General features: G+C 45.2%; 3 protein-coding genes across 7 annotated transcripts; 1 reads left to right on the forward strand and 2 right to left on the reverse strand.

The window, feature by feature from the left end:
* Positions 1–60: 60 nt before the first annotated feature.
* LOC106741050 (hexosaminidase D) lies at positions 61–5,352 on the forward strand. 2 transcript variants are annotated; one of them, XM_014612621.1, is made up of 2 exons: positions 61–156; positions 1,705–5,352. In XM_014612621.1, exon 2 carries the CDS (start codon positions 1,789–1,791, stop codon positions 3,532–3,534), a length of 1,746 nt encoding a protein of 581 aa, XP_014468107.1. In that variant the 5' UTR covers positions 61–156; positions 1,705–1,788; the 3' UTR covers positions 3,535–5,352. The 2 variants fall into 2 exon arrangements, with proteins under 2 accessions (XP_014468107.1, XP_014468109.1); XM_014612623.1 differs by lacking the exon at positions 61–156 and having other exon boundaries at positions 837–2,017; positions 2,066–5,352.
* A 316-nt stretch (positions 5,353–5,668) lies between these two features.
* On the reverse strand, positions 5,669–9,110 carry LOC106741052 (ras-related protein Rab-28-like). The gene is made up of 4 exons (XM_014612628.1): positions 8,480–9,110; positions 7,041–7,226; positions 6,572–6,805; positions 5,669–6,226 (listed from the first exon to the last, which is right to left on the reverse strand). Exons 1-4 carry the CDS (start codon positions 8,552–8,554, stop codon positions 6,002–6,004), a joined length of 720 nt encoding a protein of 239 aa, XP_014468114.1. The 5' UTR covers positions 8,555–9,110; the 3' UTR covers positions 5,669–6,001.
* Positions 9,111–9,205: 95 nt separating this feature from the next.
* Positions 9,206–16,763, reverse strand: LOC106741051 (uncharacterized F-box/LRR-repeat protein C02F5.7). 4 transcript variants are annotated; one of them, XM_014612625.1, is made up of 8 exons: positions 16,423–16,763; positions 15,618–15,714; positions 11,867–12,066; positions 10,967–11,241; positions 10,617–10,883; positions 10,022–10,391; positions 9,602–9,805; positions 9,206–9,525 (listed from the first exon to the last, which is right to left on the reverse strand). In XM_014612625.1, exons 1-8 carry the CDS (start codon positions 16,428–16,430, stop codon positions 9,390–9,392), a joined length of 1,557 nt encoding a protein of 518 aa, XP_014468111.1. In that variant the 5' UTR covers positions 16,431–16,763; the 3' UTR covers positions 9,206–9,389. The 4 variants fall into 4 exon arrangements, with proteins under 4 accessions (XP_014468111.1, XP_014468110.1, XP_014468113.1 ...); XM_014612624.1 differs by having other exon boundaries at positions 15,618–16,763; XM_014612627.1 differs by lacking the exons at positions 15,618–15,714; positions 16,423–16,763 and adding an exon at positions 14,771–15,105.
* Between the last annotated feature and the right edge of the window lie 2,717 nt (positions 16,764–19,480).

Consider the following 19,480-nt stretch of genomic DNA (forward strand, 5'->3'; position numbering starts at 1 on the left):
CTCGGCATCCATCTCTCTCTTTGCCTCTATCACTTCCACTTACAGGCTTGTTTCCTCTATTCTTATATCTCTATGCTATGTTCGCTCCGTACCGAAATAGATTGAAGGCTTTACCATTACTTCATCGAAGATTTGAAGTCGTAGTGCAACTTAACGGTAAGTTAGTCGGGCTTTTATTTAAAAAATGTAACAAGTTATTGGCGCATGATGCAATTGTAAATTATGCTCCTTGCAGTTATTTCTTTCAAACCGGTTTATATATCTCCCCACCCTCTCTCTCTCTCTCTCTCTCTCTAAACCTGTAATTATATAATTATCTCCCTTCCTATGTGAAAATGCAGAATAGGTGTATTTAACATAGATAGTTTATTTTATCATTTAAACGGTTGTTTGAATGACACAATAAGACATCGTTTGTGGCATTTTATTTTCGTATTTCATCAGAACAAGATAATACTAAATGCTCTAATGTGAACGATGCTTCTTTCTCACTCTACTCCTCACTCCTTTCTTCTCTACAATTTCACATACGTTAGTTCAAGCTCGAAAGAGTAATCCAGAGAAGAAAAGATCATATATGAAATTTGCTCATACGACTGTATAAAATCATATATGTCCACAACGAAAAAATAAACTGTTGTTTATAAATTATATGCAAATACATATCGAAGTAAATGCTTATTTGTGCTTCTGACAGCACACGATACCTACATTTAATTAAATGCACGTAACATAATTTTTTTTTCTCGTATAGACGATCGTATATATGATCATATATGTAACCACATATATGAGCAAAATTTATATACGATTTTAGATAATTATATATAATCATATATAATAATTTATTCCCCGGGATATTTCTCGTTTCTAAATAATATCAATTATGCATCCACATCATCGCACGTTGCACATCGTGACGTAAACAGAGAGTCATCGGGCCCTCACTCGCCCATTGAAGATTTCATCGCACGTATTATCACGACAATGCGTTCGTGCGATGCCACACGATGCACCACCGTGCAGCTGCGCGGTCGCTTATTTTTATCTCTCGGAGAACATTCGAACGGATCGCTCGCAGCAGACCGGTGCATCGAGGGAATCGATAATTATCGCGCCTCGCGGGAGGCGCATTGCACGGATCGGCGAACGCGTATCCGCGCGCGTAGACGGGAGAGAAAGCATCTCTCCTCTCTGCCTCTCGGCGCCGCCGACAGAACGCGCGACTGCTCCACGCCTGTCGGCCTGCTCGCGAACGTGCGGTCCGAGCAAGCCCGACTCTATCTTCCTCTCTCTCTCTTTGCTCCGTTCTCGCGAAAACGACCACTGCTAATCGACGACGTTAGTGCTCAATAAGAACTCGATCCGGCGCCAATCGCGTCTCGGCCAAGTCAGTTTCTCGCTTCGCGTCTCGTGCGGAAGAGAAAACGAGAGAAAGAGCGCGTCGGTGCAGCCGCGACGTCGATAAAACGGCATCGAGGCGAACGGACGAAGCCTTTCTGCGACGCGGGAATGCGGATGGAGATTCACGACTTCACGAGGAACGCTGTCAAACGCGTTCCTCGCGTCTCTCGCCGATAATCACGTCTTCGTCTACCAGTTTTTCGGCAAATCTCTATCTCCCCCCCCCTCTCTCTCTCTCTCTCTCTCTGTGTGTTTCTCTCTATCTTTCTCGCTCTCTTGCTGTTTTTCACTCGCGTCAAGATCGAGCGAATGATGAAGGTCCCAGTGCGATAAACGCACGATCCGTCTTTCCGGGAGGCCGTAGACGCGAACGACGACGACGTCATGACGCGTCTACGTGGACGTGCCTCGCTGATGGCCATCGTGACGGTCAGCTTCATCCTGCTGATCGTGATATACCACATATTGAGTAACGAGATCGATGAAATATCGGGGAAAATTGGTGGCCGGCAAAGATCGGAGGATTCATACGCCCCGGGTGACACGGACAGTCCTCAGAGCATCGCCAGGAGGCAGCAGCTGGACGGACAGTTCGTGGGAAACCTGAGAAACGGTAGGGATAGAATGTTTAATGACTTTACTCACGACAAATTGTTTGCAGACGGTACTCCGCTGTTCAAGGGTCACAAGATCGTCCATTTAGACCTGAAGGGTGCCCCGCCAAAGATCAGTTACTACAACTACCTATTTCCCTTGCTGCGAAAGCTAGGGGCCACCGGTGTGCTCATCGAGTACGAGGACATGTTCCCCTTCACGGACAGCATCGAGGATGTCCACGCTGGCAACGCTTACACCAGGAAGGATATCGCGCAGATTCAGAGTACAGCCAAGAAGAACGAGCTGATTGTGATACCACTGATACAGACCTTTGGTCACATGGAATTTGTTCTCAAGCTGAACAAGTACAGGGACTTCAGAGAGGTGCCGCATTACCCGCAAGTGTTGTGTCCCATGTACAACCGGACGCTCCCGTTGATACATGAGATGATCGACCAAGTTGTGTCAGCTCATCCGACGTCGAAGTACCTGCACATAGGCGCGGACGAGGTCTATCAGATCGGGGAGTGCTCGAGGTGTCTGGACGTAATGGCTAAGAAACAGTGGGGTAAGCGACAGCTGTTCCTGGAGCACGTGTCCACCGTGGTCAGGTACATAAAGGAGAAGTACCCGGAGCTGACGGTGCTGATGTGGGACGACGAGTTCCGCGAGATCTCGCCGCAAGAGATCATCGACAAGGGTCTGCACTCGATGGTGGAGCCGGTCGTTTGGAAGTACACCACCGACCCCGGCACCACGCTGACCGATCAGCTGTGGGAGAGTTACGCCGCCGTTTGGAAGCAGGTCTGGGTCGCCACGGCGTTCAAGGGTGCCACCTTCCCGGACAGATATTACACGGATATCTCGTACCATATAGAGAATCATCAGCGCTGGCTGGAGATTATTCAGAAGTACTCCGGTCAGATCACATTCAAGGGTGTCATGCTGACCGGCTGGCAACGGTACGATCACTTCAGCGTGCTCTGCGAGCTCCTACCGGTCGGCCTACCCTCTCTCGCGGTCAACCTGGCTATACTGCAGGCCCCGGCGCCGGGCAACTTCCCCGTGGAATTGCCCCATCATTTGTCCGAGGCGCTGCAATGCGACGGGATCATCTCGCTGAGCATACCGGAGCCGCAGTACGGCTGGACCAAGTGCAGCTACCACGGTGTGTCGATCTACACCGCTGTCCTGCGTCTCTACTCGCTGACGCAGGAAATCGCCAAGATGGAGCAAGACAACACCTACAAAGGGTGGCTGAAGCCGTACAACGTCAAGTACTCGTTCGCCAGTCCCAGCTACGTGGAGCGCGCGGTCACCGACCTGGACAGGTTCAAGATGGAGATTATGTACATCAGGAAGGACATGTGCACTGCAATGGAGGACATCTACGACAACTACACGATACATGAGTGGCTCGAGACGTACGCCGCGCCGTTGAACGAGAAGCTCAACCAGTTGTGGGAGACCAAGGAGAAGCTTCTGGAGAAGAACGCATGGCCGAGGAGACCCCTCACGAAGCCTGACTTATAGTAGGAGACACCCGTAGGTGTGTCACCTTTGAATAAGTAGGCTACGAGAATATTCGTCGCCGTTTCTATTCCTGGTATAGCCGGAGACTGAGAATTGTATATCGAGGCGCGCGATATTTGAGGAAGGGAGATGGACACTCGAGAGAGAGACTCGTAGCGATTAAATAATTAAAAGAGAAAAACGAAGGAACGAACGAACAAATAAAAAATATATATGGCGTGGATAATCAGTGAAATGTAAGAATTTCGAACTCGTAATTTTACATCTTGATAATCGTTGTACAGAATATGTGATAACCTGCAATTTGATAAGGAAGTAATCAAATCACACTGACCGCACCGTCCGTAAATTAGTGAAACTTATTTGTCTTGATGAGAACGACTGTAATTGTCAGTTATATTGTCAGATAGAACACAGATAATAATAATGTATATGCCCGATTTAGGGCTCGTCGGTTCTTCGGGAAGGGTTTCGGAGAGACGGTTTTCGTCCTCACGAGAGTGTCTGTATACAGTCCCCGGCCATATTATCAGACGTACTTTGATATTTTAATAGAACACAGGCTAGGAGGGGAAGGAAAGCTACTATGTTTATTCGATTAGAATAATTTCGGTGTCAATCAGCTTTTACCTTCTAAGGTGTTAAATCATTCGTTTTACCCATAATAATTGTAACAGCCGAGTGAAATAACGTCATAAAAAATACCTTTTGTAGAATCATGATTCCTCAACATAATTCGATCGATAGACGAATCGTATTATATAAAGCTGGTCTTTAGAAGTCAATGAATTATAAAAAATTAAGCTGCGTCTAATAATATGGCCAGGAACTATATATATCGGTGACGATTCCTCCTTCTTGGCATGAAGAGTCTCGAATAGATAGTTTGATCCGCGTGGTTTAGCTATACGGGAGGGGGGGGGGGAGTAGATAGCGATCTATTAATAAATACATTAGACGATCGATATGATTTTGTTGCAACGTAGCGAGAGCAAAAATCATTTATCGGCGAAACTTGTCAGAACTGCTATTATCCAACGATGACCGATCATTATCGTTGCGATAACGTACATATATGTATTTATGAACTACGCGAAGCTCGAATTGCGCAAATCGTGCACGCACATATTACTCTTCCAATTTTTCGCATTACGTCTTCTGATCCTCGAAATATGGTCGCCGCGAGATACGTGATCTGTAGAGCCAAGTTTTATCGGTACGTTCGTTGGAAAGACGAGTGTGGTGATAAGTTCTCCAATTGTTTTTTTGCGTATCAATCGTATTTATTCGTGCGTATTAACGCATTATCTGCAATTGTAGTATAAACGGAGAATTGTGCCATAAGCAGATCATTGCGGTTATTATGCCAATTAGATGAATTTTCGACAAATATAACATAAAAAAATTGTACATATGATGAGATAAAGAAATTTGGTCGCTTGCATCGGCATGCTTGAATCGAAGATTTTGCACGATTGATGCTGGTTGAATAAAATTTTATTTCGAAAGTATCCTCGCGTATCGGGTATTTATTGGAAAATATCTTTGTTTATCTCCTATTAGAGATAAAATGAGAGAGAGAATTAATATACGTTATAAAAAGCTCTCAAACAACAGAAATTTCAAAAATGTCTTAAAGATGTCTAAAAGACATCTGTTTTTTTTTTTTTTTTTAGACATCTTTCAGATATTTCTAAGAAGTCTTTCAGAAATATATGCTGTCTGACTTATTTAAGTAGTTTCATATTTGGATTTTCTCTCGAGATCGAGCGCCCAGTTACGTTTCTTCGGTTTTTCGACGAACATACTTTTTATAAATTATAATATTTAACTACTCTTCCCTTAGCAATTTTGAATTCTCTTCTGTGAATTTGTAATATATATATATATATATATATATACACATGTTTTGCATTATACTCTATTATTATTATTATTATTATTATTATATAATTATTATCACAATGTAAAAGTATTTTTAATGTTGTTATATAAACCTACGTTGTAATTATTGCCGCATACTAGCGAGACGCGATTAATAAATCTGTTTTTAAATCTATACGCTAGAAATTCTCCGAGCGTGTTCATTCATTGGCCCCGCGCTACGTAGATAATAGATAGATGTGTGTGTGTGTGTGTGTTGTGTATATGTATATATGATTTTATATAATTATATATAATCATTTTTTCCGGGTGGAATAACTAATATTTACGTATTAAAACGAGATGATAATTCTTTGTTTACACACGCCGCACACGGCCAACAGAAGCAGACGAAATCACTCGTATTACCGAAAGCAATAATCGTTTCCGACTGCCGAAAACGAGAGGTCAATTCTTTCGACCTGCGCTGAGATTAACTGTGTCTTGCTCAGTTCAACGACTATATTGTCACATCCCTCTCAGACCTCGATTGCTTCCGTCGACGAGATTTACGCGAGAAGAATCTGGTGCACGACGAGCTCTCTCATTGCAACGCGCACACCGCGGACTTCGACGATGGAAAATGGGGATTGAAGGCGATCGGATGATGTTTCTTGTTGGGGATCCTTTTGACGACTCTCTGCATCGCGGTCATGTCCACCGTGTCTCCGATCTCGGCGATGATGATGGGTTTGTGGAAGTCTTGATCCGTTCTCGTCAGTCGGACACCCAAGACCTGCGCCGCCAGACTCGCGATGCACAGCGATACCTAAAAATAATACAAATGTCTCTTGTAGCTTCTCGTATCCTGCAAAAACGTTACAATTTCTCACTCAATAATATAATTGTTATGTACAACGAATGTTATATATTGCATTTATATTGTGTCGAGTAAGAAATTGTAACATTGATATTATTTCTTCTAAATAATACTATTTTTTTCTGACAAACATAGCTTATTTTAATGAAATAATATTTTTGTTCAAACAAAATATTTGACATTACATTACGTCATTTATATTAGACAAATTCGAATCAAGCAAATACTATACTAAATCCAAAGAAATCTTTTTCTTTGCGCGCAAGGTTTTTAAAGGAGGGAGGATAAGATTACCGATTCTCCGGTTCTCGCGGACATATCGTGATACGGGAATCCGTTCTCCGCGGCGAATCGATGTGACCTATCGCGTTTGACCGTCCTCTGATGCTCCATGTCGCACTTGTTACCCACCACCGCTATTAGAGGCGGTTCCTCGTAAGTGTCGATGAAATTCCTGATCTGACCGAGCCATTCCTCCAAGATTTCGAAACTTGAGCTGTTGGTGACGTCGTACACCAGAAGGATAATCTGATTCGAGGGGAAAACGCAATCGTGCATTGGTGAATTGCCGAAAGTTTACAGTTTTAAAGGCTCGGAGAAAAACTGATATTCCCTATTTTCCGCGGATTTTTCGCCTTTTCTTCTTCACGGTGAAAAGTAAACCTGGCAAATCTTAACCAAACACGCGTGAATCCATCTAAACGAATTTTTTCGTCCTTGGGGCAGCGATACTTCGCGCGGCTGTGAGTAAGCCTGTCCTTACGTGCGCCCCGAAGACATATTTGTCCAGCATGTTGCCGTGCAGAGCGAGCCCGCCGACGTCCCACAGATGCAGATTGACATTCTTGTAGCAACCGATGCTCAGGTTCTTGAGGAAGAAGTCGATGCCGGCGGTGGGGACGTACTGACGGGCAAAGTCGTTGTTGCAAAACTTCTGGACGATGCTGGTCTAAGGAAGGATCCTTGAATTTCAATTATCAAGAATGACAGGTATTGCGACCGGTGAATAACGGGTCATCACGGCAGGATCATGTCGGGTAATAACGATACCCGCCCGTCATTCGGTAATCCCCGAACGAACAGACGAGAAAATTGCAACGACGCGATTTCAGAAAACTTTTTGCTCATCGCGTGTCTCAAACGCGCCGGGTGTATCGACCCGCTCGACGTTCAATCGTGCTCTTTATCTGCTCGCTCCAACGCGACGCTCACTCCGATGCATCAATTAACGCTTCGCGACGGACGATAATCGCGTTTCACACTTTAGGGAGGGAAATCACCGAGAATAAAATTGAAATTTGGATTTCTCTCTCTCTCTCTCTTTCTCTCAGGCGATTCCTGAGATTAAATTCAACTCGGAGCGACGTTCGATACGACGTCGAGCTGCATCGTCGTCGTCGCGACCTCGCTCTGTCGCACGGCGAATACGAAAACGTGTATGAAAGGAAAATAGCTTGAAAGGTTAATAAATTCATGCTCGACCTACATGTTTCGTTAATGCTCGACAAACATCGATTAGGGAATTCGCGTCCGCGCCTTTTATCGACGTTATTGTGTCGCGCGCACGACTATTGGTAACTCGCTGGCTCGAGATGATACGGAGTAACCGCAAAAGCGAAAGCCGCGTGTTACTGAAAGTTTCTTCGCGTCGGCGAATCGAAGTCGTCCTCATCGATCCAGGTCCGCGCGTGTCACATTCATCGTTAATCCACAGCGCGCGCGTCGCATTGTCGCGGTGGTCGCGTTATCAGATGAAAATGAAAAAGAAAGAAAGAGAAAAGAATCCTAATTGTTAAACATAATTATTAAACAAAGTCATATCGTTGACCGTCTCATTACCGTAAAAGAAGTAAGAAGAGGAAAGTCAGACGCATAGTTCCTATCGACCTTCTCGCCTGCACGCTAATTACGAAAAGAAGGAAAAGAGGATAAGAAGAGGGAAGGAGAGACTACTTATCGAGAGCAGCCCCTCCGAGAAGTAGCAGGTTCGCCGTCACCTGTTGAGGAACCCTCGACAGCTATACACCGTTTTCGCCATGGCGATCGCCAAACAAATTTAAACGGCGACGCGCCGGACGGACAGGTGCCGTCGTTTCGGCTGCTCATGAGGGCGGACGGGATCAACCACCTCGAAGCACGCTCTTTCTCGCGCGCGCCTTCGATTGCGAAGACGAACGCGACACTGACTCTTTCTCAACTCACTTTGCCGGCGCTGGAGTCACCCACGAGCACGATTTTCAGCCGTTTCTCGGCCGAATCCTCCTCGACGTCCGACATGAGGGACGCGGCCGATGGCGGTCATGCGAGTGGGTCCGAGGACGACGAGGACGACGACAACTAGGAGCGAGGCTCTTCAGCCGACTATAGCGAGGCGCGTAACGCGGCGGCTAGCCGCCACGGCGAAGTCCGAATCGACCGGCCAGTGCGGCGTTGTAGTCGTCCACCACTCGTCGCGGCATGAATAAATTAACGGATAATCGATAGCTCGCCACCGCAGTCCACCACCGTCGGCGTCAGCGTGCCTCCGGCAAGTGTCAGTCCTGAACGCGGGCCTTACTTCGCCGAGGCACTTCGGCAATGACAGCGTGTTCCGTGCAAGGGTAGCGACGGCGAGGACGACGCGCCTGCGTCCGGCGGACGGCTCTGTCTCGCAGATATAAAAAAGCGTAAGCGTGTAATATTGTTTAATATCAAGTGGTATTCCGGACATATTCTGAGAATATTAGACGTAATGTTCTAATAATATTCTAGTAACATTATTTAATATCACATTATATTCTTACAATATTATAGGAATGTTATTTTAATATTTAATAATATTCATATAATATTCGAGGAATATTACGTGCTTACAGGGAAAAGAGGGAGCGTTTTTTTTTTTTTCGGAGAGAGTTTCGGAAGCTCGCGTTGAAAATAACATTCTCTTCATAGCGACATTAAATTAGAGATATTATTATTATTATTATTATTGTACAATGCGAGACCTCGGTGTTGCGTTGCTTTTTTCTCGCCACGTCGTCGGGGATCCTTTACGTTAATACTGTCGTGGAGGAAACCATGTGAGGTGGTAGTCTCTCCTCAGGCATCTGTCAGAGGCGCGCCGGCACGCCTCTCAATTGAAAATCAGATCCTTGTAATTTTGCAGAAGGTAGTAGTGCGACGCTCTGCAGCAGGTGATCGTCCTGACGACCGTCAGCCTATCGGCGCGCTCGAAGTTCGCTTTCACGATCTCGTAGTATCTGCCGTCGCTGAAACGAAGAGACACGTTCGCACGCTCACACCGTCCGTTCTCTTTTTGTACGACGAGTTTTGTTCGTCTCTCACCTCAAAGCCAAGCATCGCAGCTTGATGCACTTGACGCGCAAGATATCTATGGCCTTCTGACTCTTGTCGGAGAAACGCAAGTTCTCCGGGTCCCATCGCAGCTCCAAACGTTCCAGATCGGGACAGTTGTTGGCGATGCCGTCCATTAACTGGTCCACGTGAATGTTGACACCCAGCCTTTCTTGAGTGCCCATTATGAGTATTCTGAACGTATAATCTTAATTCAAAATCTTGAATATTGAATAATATTAGTATCTTAAATTATCTCTCTCTCTCTCTCTCTCTCTCTCTCTCAAGACGTTATTTTTAAAGCCAGTAAAGCATTTAATTAGTTTTTGCTGTAATTATCTCCCATGACTAATTTAAATGACGTTCAGTGTTTCCGTTTGCGTGCTCCCGCTAAATTAAAGTCGAGCTCACTTTGCGTTGGTGAGAATCGGCAGTACGCTTTGCCAAAGTTGGTCCGTGATGTGCGGCATGCCTGACAACGCGAGACCGTACAGCTGATGACCATGCCTCGACAGAAACTTGTACAACGCGTCGTCGCTCAAGTTATCCGAGCTGTCCAGGTCCAACGCTATTAGGTTACGCGGATTGCCGACCTCGGTCCAGGCCTTCAGCACGCTGTCGTTGAAACCGTTGAGCTGACCGGCGCTGAGAAAACGAAGCCCGGGGATCCTGGTTAGCATATCGATCAGGCACTCCGTCGACAAGTCGGTAGCGGTAACGTCCAGTTCCTGAACGCTGGACTTTTCCCATTCGACCTGCATCACATACTCGCTCTGCAGACCTAAAACGTCGTACAGAGAGCTGGTTGAGGCGGTAAACGCGTTATCGTCAGCGTCCGCGAACAGAAACCGACAAAGGATTCTTCGGGAAATTTATTTGAATGGACTAACTACTTTGTGAGCTTCGCGATGAATGATTTAGAAGAAGAAGCTAATTGGGAAAATATTAAGAACAAAGTTGAAGAAATTGTTATTTCGAGGGAACAACAGCATCGATAATGTCTCACTTGTTCCCTGCATGAGCAGACATCTGAGTCTCCGGCTTCGTTGGAAAAGCGTCTTCATGGTCGAGCCGGTGACCTTGGCGCAGAAATTCACGGCCAGGCACTCCAATTGGATGCAATTTGACGAGAACGCGTCGATGTGCGAATCGTCGACGAAATTGATCCCGTACAGATTGATCACCCTCAAATTGGGCGTCGCCGACTTGAGCTTGTGCACGTTTATCACCTCGTAAATCTCCTCCTCCTCTTCCTCGACCTTCTCGTAAGTCCCTGGAGGAAATGATAAGGCTTCGCGTTGAAAACAAATTGCGAGAGAGTGAGTACCGTGCCATGAGATTATCCCCGTCACTAACCTATCAGGTGAAGAATCTCGAGGCCGTTGATGAAATTGTAAATCTTCCTCATAAAACCCTCCATGAAGATCACCTCGGACAGACAGATGCACATGTACTTCAGCTTCGTGGGGAACGCTTGCATCTCCGAGAAATCGTGCAGCTGCATGGCGGTCGAGAAATCCAACAGCATGTGCGTCAGATTCGGACACTTGTTGGCTAATTCATGAAGGACCGTGTGCGTGATCAGTTCGATCGGCAGCTCGATGTATCTCAGCGAAGGCCCGAAGCGTGCGCTGCGTAAACGTCGAGTCGTCAGTTGCGATTTCGCGTCGGACGTGTAAATTGGCAATTGATAAAAATGAAAACCGAGCAACAAATCTTCTTCATAGAAGTTAACATCGAACAATCTGGTATAATGTCACGTGTGCTATATCATTCCCTGGACGGTGAGTTACACGATTTTCAGCCTTACACATAATACATACAAAGTTGAAATATATATATATATTTATATATACATTTATTATTATATTATATATATGTATATATATATATACATTTCTCCATTGAAATTTTCTTGCTAAGTTAGACAAATAGTTCAGAGAAAAATTCTGTCTCCTATATTGATTAGATACAACACACATATGATATTGAAGTGTCTGCTGGACGTTTATTCATCTTAGCTAATTTCTCGCATTTAGATAATTTTTGCTATTACTGCGAAACCATTTTCTCGAACGTTTGTATCAAGGATCATCAAGGAAAAAATCCAACAGACGGCAGTCCGTCTGTCGAAATCATTCTCCTCCTATCGGTGTATCATGCGGCGGATAAAATTAGAGCGTTAGAGAAAAGGCGACGGGCGTCTTCGAGGAGAGAGCGTCGTGGGTCGTGTCGTCGTGACCTCGCGCGCGTTACCTGATTAAGTGCAGCAAGCTCTCCAACGAACCCACGTGAAGCCCGCTTATTTCTGGTCTCAGCGACACGTGCTTCCAGAGACGCGTGTCGTACGCGATTTGCCGCCAGCGTTTGCAGATGCGAGCGACTTGGCATATCTCGCGATGCGACAGGTAACTGAAGATATTTAGCAACACCTTGTCCGGCAGCTTCTCGATCGTCTGCGGGGCAAAAGGTCACGGGGCTGTCAGTCGTGCTGTCGTCGGGAAGGCTCTCCTCCTCCGCTGGAGCACCGTCCCGGTCTACAATAGATGCTTTAAGCTTCAAGCCTTAAGAAATTGACCAATCACAATTGATTATTCTTCTATAATTCGATTATGATTGTGGTCAATTTCTTAAGGATTCTTAAAGCACCTATTAGTAGACTAGGACTAATTCGTTTCGGCGTTTCCGACGGCATTTTCGACGAGTCGAAACGGCGAACGCATTGTTGCTCCCACTCGCGCGGCGGGCGCGCTTTAAAACCCGTGACGTAATTACCGACACCCGTCTCTCTCTCTCTCTTTCTCTCTCTCTCTCTCTTTCTCTTGGCTGTCAGATCGTGCTATATTCGTCGCTCTTCACGCGTCGATCCCGACGACTTCGCTCGACTCTCTCCAGGCGAAACGGATATCGAGAAATTGAATTTCCGAATTACACGCGCGATCCCGGAGTGTAATTCCGTTTATAGATATCGGAAGGGAGAAGCCATGTCGGATTTCTGACAAAGAAACGACGGTAAACGAACCTCACATCGCGAAGACCGCGAGAAATGGACGGACAGATCGCATCGCAAGTGATGCGTCGTTGAATTAATAAACGTTAACTTACGGTTCCCGCGAAACGACTCTTAATGACGCCGCCCTCGGAAACGTACATCTGCGACGTTTCCAGGGCGATCTGGCCCCAAACGTCGACACCGCCGAGATCCATGATTCGCTGCCTCTATCGACGCGTCGATCGGGATCAAAAGAGAATCGACCGAAGCGTCTCGCGTCTTCCTTCCTCTCGTCTTCGCACGAATTCGTACCGATTCGACCCTCCCCGCACACGCGTTTCTGCTCGGTTCGGCTCGGTTTAAATTTTTCCGCTCCTCCCCGCTGGCTATTTCAACGCGACGAGGTCACCTTCGTTTTCGCTCTTTGAGATCAAACGTCACTGTGTGCGGCGGCACGTCGCGGCGCACGAAATCGGCACGAATTAAATCTCTCTCGATCCTCGAATTTTCCTATCCCATGCGCGCTTCTTTTCACCGGTTTCCTCGCCGATCCGCGAGCGCGCGCGCGCGCGCATCACCACCGGCTCCGACGGGCTGATTCAGCGTGGGCGAAAACGAGAGGAAATTACTATTTGCGGTTATACACGCGGTTTGTTAGAGTCGCGAGGTGGAATTCGGCGGGGGAGCCTCGGACTACGGGCTTCTTCGGCGCTTTTAATCGGATCGCGCGCGCTTGCGCGTCGCCCTAAATATACGACTTGGAAGGCTTGCCTGCCGCTTTATTTTAAACCCCCGTCTCGCGTCTTCACGAGCAGCCGGGGAACCGCGGACGACTCTTACATTTTTCATGAAATTTACTTCCCGTCCTGTCTAAAAATCGACGCGTCCGCCCGTCCGTCTGTTCGCCTCGCGCGGATTTCCGTATCTCAGACGTACACTTTGGTTGTTAAAGCAGCAAGAAAGTTTCCCCAATTCCACCAACGCGTTCTTTATCGATTCGTGTCACCAATTTTTTTTTTTTCACACGAAGAAAATCTATTTCGCGCATCTCGTCGATAAATCCGGCGAGCTATCAATAAGCAAGCGAGCGGAACGCCTCGTTCGTGTGAGCGTATACGCTTTACTTTCAATGCGTGAAATTTATTGACATGATATTAGCATTAATCGAGCGTGAAAAGCTCGAGAGACGTCGAGAGATACGGTTATTAATGAAAAAACAACCTCGCTTAGATCGTAGGCGGTCTTTTGCTTTTGCCCGTTTTAATAAATATACGCTAACATCGCACGAATCCAACACCTTCGCACTACATCTACTTCGTCTTTCGCGTGCTTTGCCCGTAATAATTGGCACAACTTCAATGCGATACACCTAATGAGCCACCAGCAACAGGTTATGCTTGTGTATCGCACAATTAAAGTATGAAAATCGCTCGTTAATCGAGGGAGTTAGTAACCCGCGTGAAGCTAAACTATCCCATCGGAATTAATTACCTATAAAACTGAGCTCTACCGTGTAATCGGAGAATTTTTTCGCGAGTGTCTCGTCTCGTTTTAAAATGTCGGCGACGTCCCAATGAAGGAGGAAACGGAGGGGAATGGAATTCGCTCGTCCATCGTCTGTCAGCCGAGTGAAGCGCCAGAAATTTTTCGCGATGTGAGAAGATATGTACCGTGACTCACCATTAACAGGATGCGAGAAATCTCGTCGCTCTTGCGAGGTGTCGATAAATATTTCTTAAATATAACACGTCTTTTTCTTCTCCTAATAGTATACCGAAAGAAAAATATATCGTACTTGCGACTGTAACCATCATGTAATCATAGCGGAAAAATTATATATAATCCCTGTCCATGTTATTAGACGCATCTTAATTTTTTACATTTCATTACGAGACTTCCGAGGACCGGCTTTATAATACGGCTCATCTATCGATCGAATTATGTCAAGGACTCATTATTCTACACAGAGGTAAAGGGTTTTTTTATATTTGATATTTCTCTTTATTTGACTAATATTTGTCTCATAGAAGCAACATATACTTGTACGAAATATTATTTGTTTGAGTAAAAATTTCATTGTCTCATTTGAGAAAACTCTATTATTTAACAGAAAGAACACGCTATTATTCGAAATAATATCTTTATATCTTTATGAGATCGGGGGTTACCGTTGACTTCCCACGATGAGTCGTGGTAAATTCATCCTTGGTAATTGCGCTGACATGCTCCACGGCTAATTGCGTCCAAGTGGTCATCGTCAGAGCTCGAGTAACTAGTCATGGGCGAGAGACGAAGACGAGGAAAACCGGACGCGGGATTTTCGCAGTCACGAAATTTTGCTCGCGAACTCACGCCTTTCACACATTTCACGGGGCTCGAAAGGAACTTGCTCGCGATTCGCGGCTGGAAAAACCAGAGGGGAAGAGTGGCCTGTCGCGGCTGTTCGCGAGCGGATCGTCGACGTTTGACCGCTCTAGAACAGTCGGCGCTTGCGACTGAGTCTGCTTTAATTAGTTATAAATAAAGGCAAGCAGAGACAGACAGGCAGGCAGGCAGGCATCAGGCCAAAATGGGAAGACCTATTGACATTCCTCGGCACATTGATGTGACACTCGCTATGTGGAAAAGAAGCGACAAAGCGAGTGGCCGAACGTTGACATAATCGCGCGAAATCCGCCAGCGGTTCGGCCTGACAGCTCGCGCTTTCGCAACGAGCGGTACGTTCCAGTGGATAATTCGCCGAGAAAGATATGGAAAAATTATTGTGCCGATTGCGCAATTGTAAAGTGGAAATTTGCGCGTAGTCGTATTGTCTGCAAATAAAATCCCCGCAATTATCGCGTCTAAAACCGTGATAGGATCCGCAGCGAATAGCTCGAATTTTCAGTTCGTTCAACCTTAACATTCGTCAAATAGTTTATCGCTGTTTGAAAATTTGCAAAATATTCGCAGAATTTCATTGTCTCCTCGTGACGACGACTACTCGCTATCACCGTGTGAATAAAATTTGCTTACCGTATTAGGACGCCTTACTATCTTCTCCGGATCATCTTCGAAAGCGTTGAGCTGTTGCAGAGCGGCCTCCACGCTCAGGACATTCCAATTCGACATTCTTCGTATATCCATGACGACGAGATTATGAGGAACGAAGACAATCGATTAGAATGGGATCCGAGTTGCGCGAAATCGAAGAAACGAGAAATGGAAACACGAAGCGGGCAGCAGCTTTCACGCTGTTATTATTATTTTTTTTTCTCTTTCGGTAAGCCACTTAGCAACGACGAACTCAGCAACAATGCAACAACACGACAAACATTTGCCGATGCCGTGTTAATTAATTATGCAGCCAACCAAAGGAAGGATTGCACATGTCACTTTAGAGCAAAGGGAACACAACGCGAGATCGCAATCTCTCTCTCTCTCTCTCTCTCTCTTTCTCTCTCTCACTCTTTCCGCACTCGTTGCTTTCGACCCTCGTTTACGCCACGTCACTTAAAGAAAAAAAAACACAATAGAAACATAAACGCGTCGATCGAGTCAACTCTTTCTAGAAGACGATAGTGCGAAATCACATTGCGATGATCTCGGAGAGAAGACGCGCGTTCTTTCTTTTCTTTTCCTTTCTTTTCACTATCGCCAAGCACAGAACAGGTAAACTTATCCGCCACACTTTCACAAGTTTCGCGAAGCCGCAGCTGAGGCCGATCGCACCGATCCACGCGGATATTTCGGTGGATTCGATAAATTCTCGATGAGCTTCGATTAGAGAATTCACACTCGCCCGTGCATTTCAGCTTATCTGGGCCGAGAAGCAACGTACTCGGTCATCGTCGTGATGTTCGTCGTAGACGTCCGCCTGCGTTCTGCGTTCGGAGGAGAAAAATTGTAACTAAAATAATCGGATGTTTCGCCGCTTTCTCAAAATAGACGCCCGCCGCTGGAGTGCTCCGCGAAGCACAAGCACCTCGAAGTAGGCGAATCATTCGAGCGTGCTGGCGGAGCCTGAGTAAATTTTTTTCTCTCTCTCTTTCTTCGGTTTTTTCTTTCCCTTTCTTTTTTTTCTCTTTTTCTTAAATGTGCGTCGAAGGAAAGAGGATTCACATCGTGGAAGAGGAGATACACGAGCGCGCGTTCTCCGCTCTTTATCCGCGAGCACGCTAAACTTCACTCGTAACTTCTGCCAAGAGCCCGCTCAGTTTTCTCCCACACGTGTGGACCCGCGTATACTCGGTCACATCCCTGAAATTTACATTGTGATACCTCGTGATACGTACTCTCGCGCCTGTTTCCCGAGCATCTTTAGAGACGCTCATGCAAACGCGTGCACGGAAAAAAGAGATTAGCGCTGCACAGCAGCTAAATTAGTTATAACATGTGGGCACCTGAAACTTTAGCGGTGTAAGCAATTTTAACAGCTGCGGCAGCAAACTCTTTTGCTGCTGCAGTAAACGTATTATGACACTTAGCGAAAGAGTTTGCTACTGCAGCGATCAAAGTTGTTTATGCTGCTGCTAAAGTTTTAGGTGGCCGTGCGTTACAACTAATTTAGCTGACTGTAGCTGATCTTTCTTTTCCGTTTGAGCAATCAGAGAGGGGAAAAGAGAGAGAAAGAGAGAGGGAGAAGATGAATTTCTCTCGCTGAAAAATGTTACTTGTTAAACGGACTCTCGCCGTTGAGATCCTCGTCAAATCGATACGCAATATGCGCGATTAACTAAAGTGACGAGTATCTGAAAGAGCGACTTTTTATCGTCCTCTGAATATTTCGGAGAATGTAGCTCATTTCCTGTTATTCAACCCGAGCTGCCAAGAGGCAGCTCGACCAACTGACTCATAGTCGACAAAATGTTATTTCGTAAGACAAAGAAGAGAGACGCGATTTTTCCTCGTACACCGAGACAGTCGGATGGCTGTTGAGAGACTACGAATTTCCCTCCGTTCTCGCGATTCTCGAAACGTTCTTCTTCTCGGTTGGTTTTTTTCGCGCAAATTTCCCGCCGCTCGCAAACTCCCGACGCTCGCAGCGTTGCTTGCGTTTCTGTCCCGATTGAAAATGATTTCTACGTTTGTGCAACTGACCGTTCGACTTTTCGGGCGGATCCCTTCGACGGACGTGTGTCCTTCAGAACGAAGAACCGGATGTAGAGTAATCGGCATTGTCAATGAATTCGCCGTTGACCAAGATCCAAGCGGAAGCCCTTGGCAATCTGCCGCATGCGGTTTGATTAATTAAGGTCGCGCATTATGCGAGTACAATGAGATACATATAATATATATTTGACATAGCTCGATCCTCGATCCGTGACATGAGTATACGCCGAGGATTCACTCGGAGAAATGATTTAGTGATAGCAGCTAAACCTCATTAGCTAGTTTCAAACTTTGCCGTCCTTGGTAAAAGTTGGCTGTCAGAGCTAAAATGCATTCGCTGCGAAGTACAAATTTATTAGCCGAAAGTATTGGCACTGAGAGACAAAGATTTCTTCAGATTTAATCAATTTCATTGCATCCAAACAAATTTCAACATTGCTCCAAAGGAACTAATATTTCGATTAATAAATACGATTGTTAGACTTCTCAACGAATATGTATTTTTATCTTAAATAAGAAATTTGGTTGGAACAAAAAATAATTTTCTTACAAAGAAATTATTTGTTATATTTTACATATTTATTGTAACTAAATAATATTTTATTTGGTTGAAAGATGTTATTTCAAATAATAGCGTTCTTTCTGTAAAATAATAGAGTTTTCTTGAACGCGACTCTCTCTCTCTCTCTCTCCTCTCTTTCTCTCGCGAATATGACGGATTTCGCGCTCGCAAGTATTTTGATTTCAATCCAAATTCATTCTCGCAGACTATATCGCGGTAAACATGTTCCGTTCATCGCAATATTCGAGGTTGAGGTGCGAGCCAAAATATCTATTGAGATTGTTGTAATCAAACGCAAGCTTACACGATTGTACTTGAAAAAGCTCTCTCAGTCAAGCTATTTGGCATTTTATTCAATTCATCGCGGTCTAACGCGCATTTCAATCACTTGTCACTTTATTTTTGCATTTATTCATCAACCGTATAGATACACAAACATTTGCCATAATTAACGGTTGCCTGTCACACTCCAAGAACAATGCTGGCGTTGAAAACGTAGCCGTAGTGTAAATTACGTATCGAATTATCGATCGAACGCTCGTTGCGTTGTTCTCTCCCCGCGGTCAAATCTAAATCTACTCCGAAGTTTTCGTGACGCGTACTTCTTAGACAATAAGGTGTTATGTAAATTCCACTGTTTTTCAATTGGCTGCGATTCGAGACACCGGATGTGCGGCTTACACGCCGTGTGCTTGATTGTCGTTGTTCGTCAATACCACCACTTGGTGATCATCCAAGGAACACGATGTTTAATTACTGTCTCGCGTAATTGCAAATTAAACGCGCGATGTTTTGCGTAGAACTTCGTTCGTTTTACAATCGCGCCTCTGTGCGCTCTGAAATTCACTCGCCTAACGAATAGTCGTCACGAAATATCGATAAGATTAACAAACTGCAGTAAAGCAGCCAGCGACCGCTATTGCACGAGCGTAACGCAATTGTATGATGAATCGGCATAAATAAGTTGAACGTTTTCAAATCAATCGAGGGTTAATTAGATAATACGCGCATCAATGCGCCCGATGACACGTCAGTATGATAGAGATTTCATGTCGTAATAAATTGGAAATATTGCACGAGGATTAATGATATTAAAATGCAAGTAAGTTATTCCCATTTGTATTTCATATATATATATGATTTTTTTTGTAGAAAACATATTTTTATACAAAATTCTATTGGCTTTATTTATATGACAAAACTATTGGTATTGCAATACGTTTGA

This window comes from Dinoponera quadriceps, unplaced genomic scaffold (genome assembly GCF_001313825.1).
Source record: "Dinoponera quadriceps isolate SergipeBrazil2010 unplaced genomic scaffold, ASM131382v1 scaffold367, whole genome shotgun sequence".
In the NCBI taxonomy this organism is placed as follows: Eukaryota; Metazoa; Arthropoda; class Insecta; order Hymenoptera; family Formicidae; genus Dinoponera; species Dinoponera quadriceps.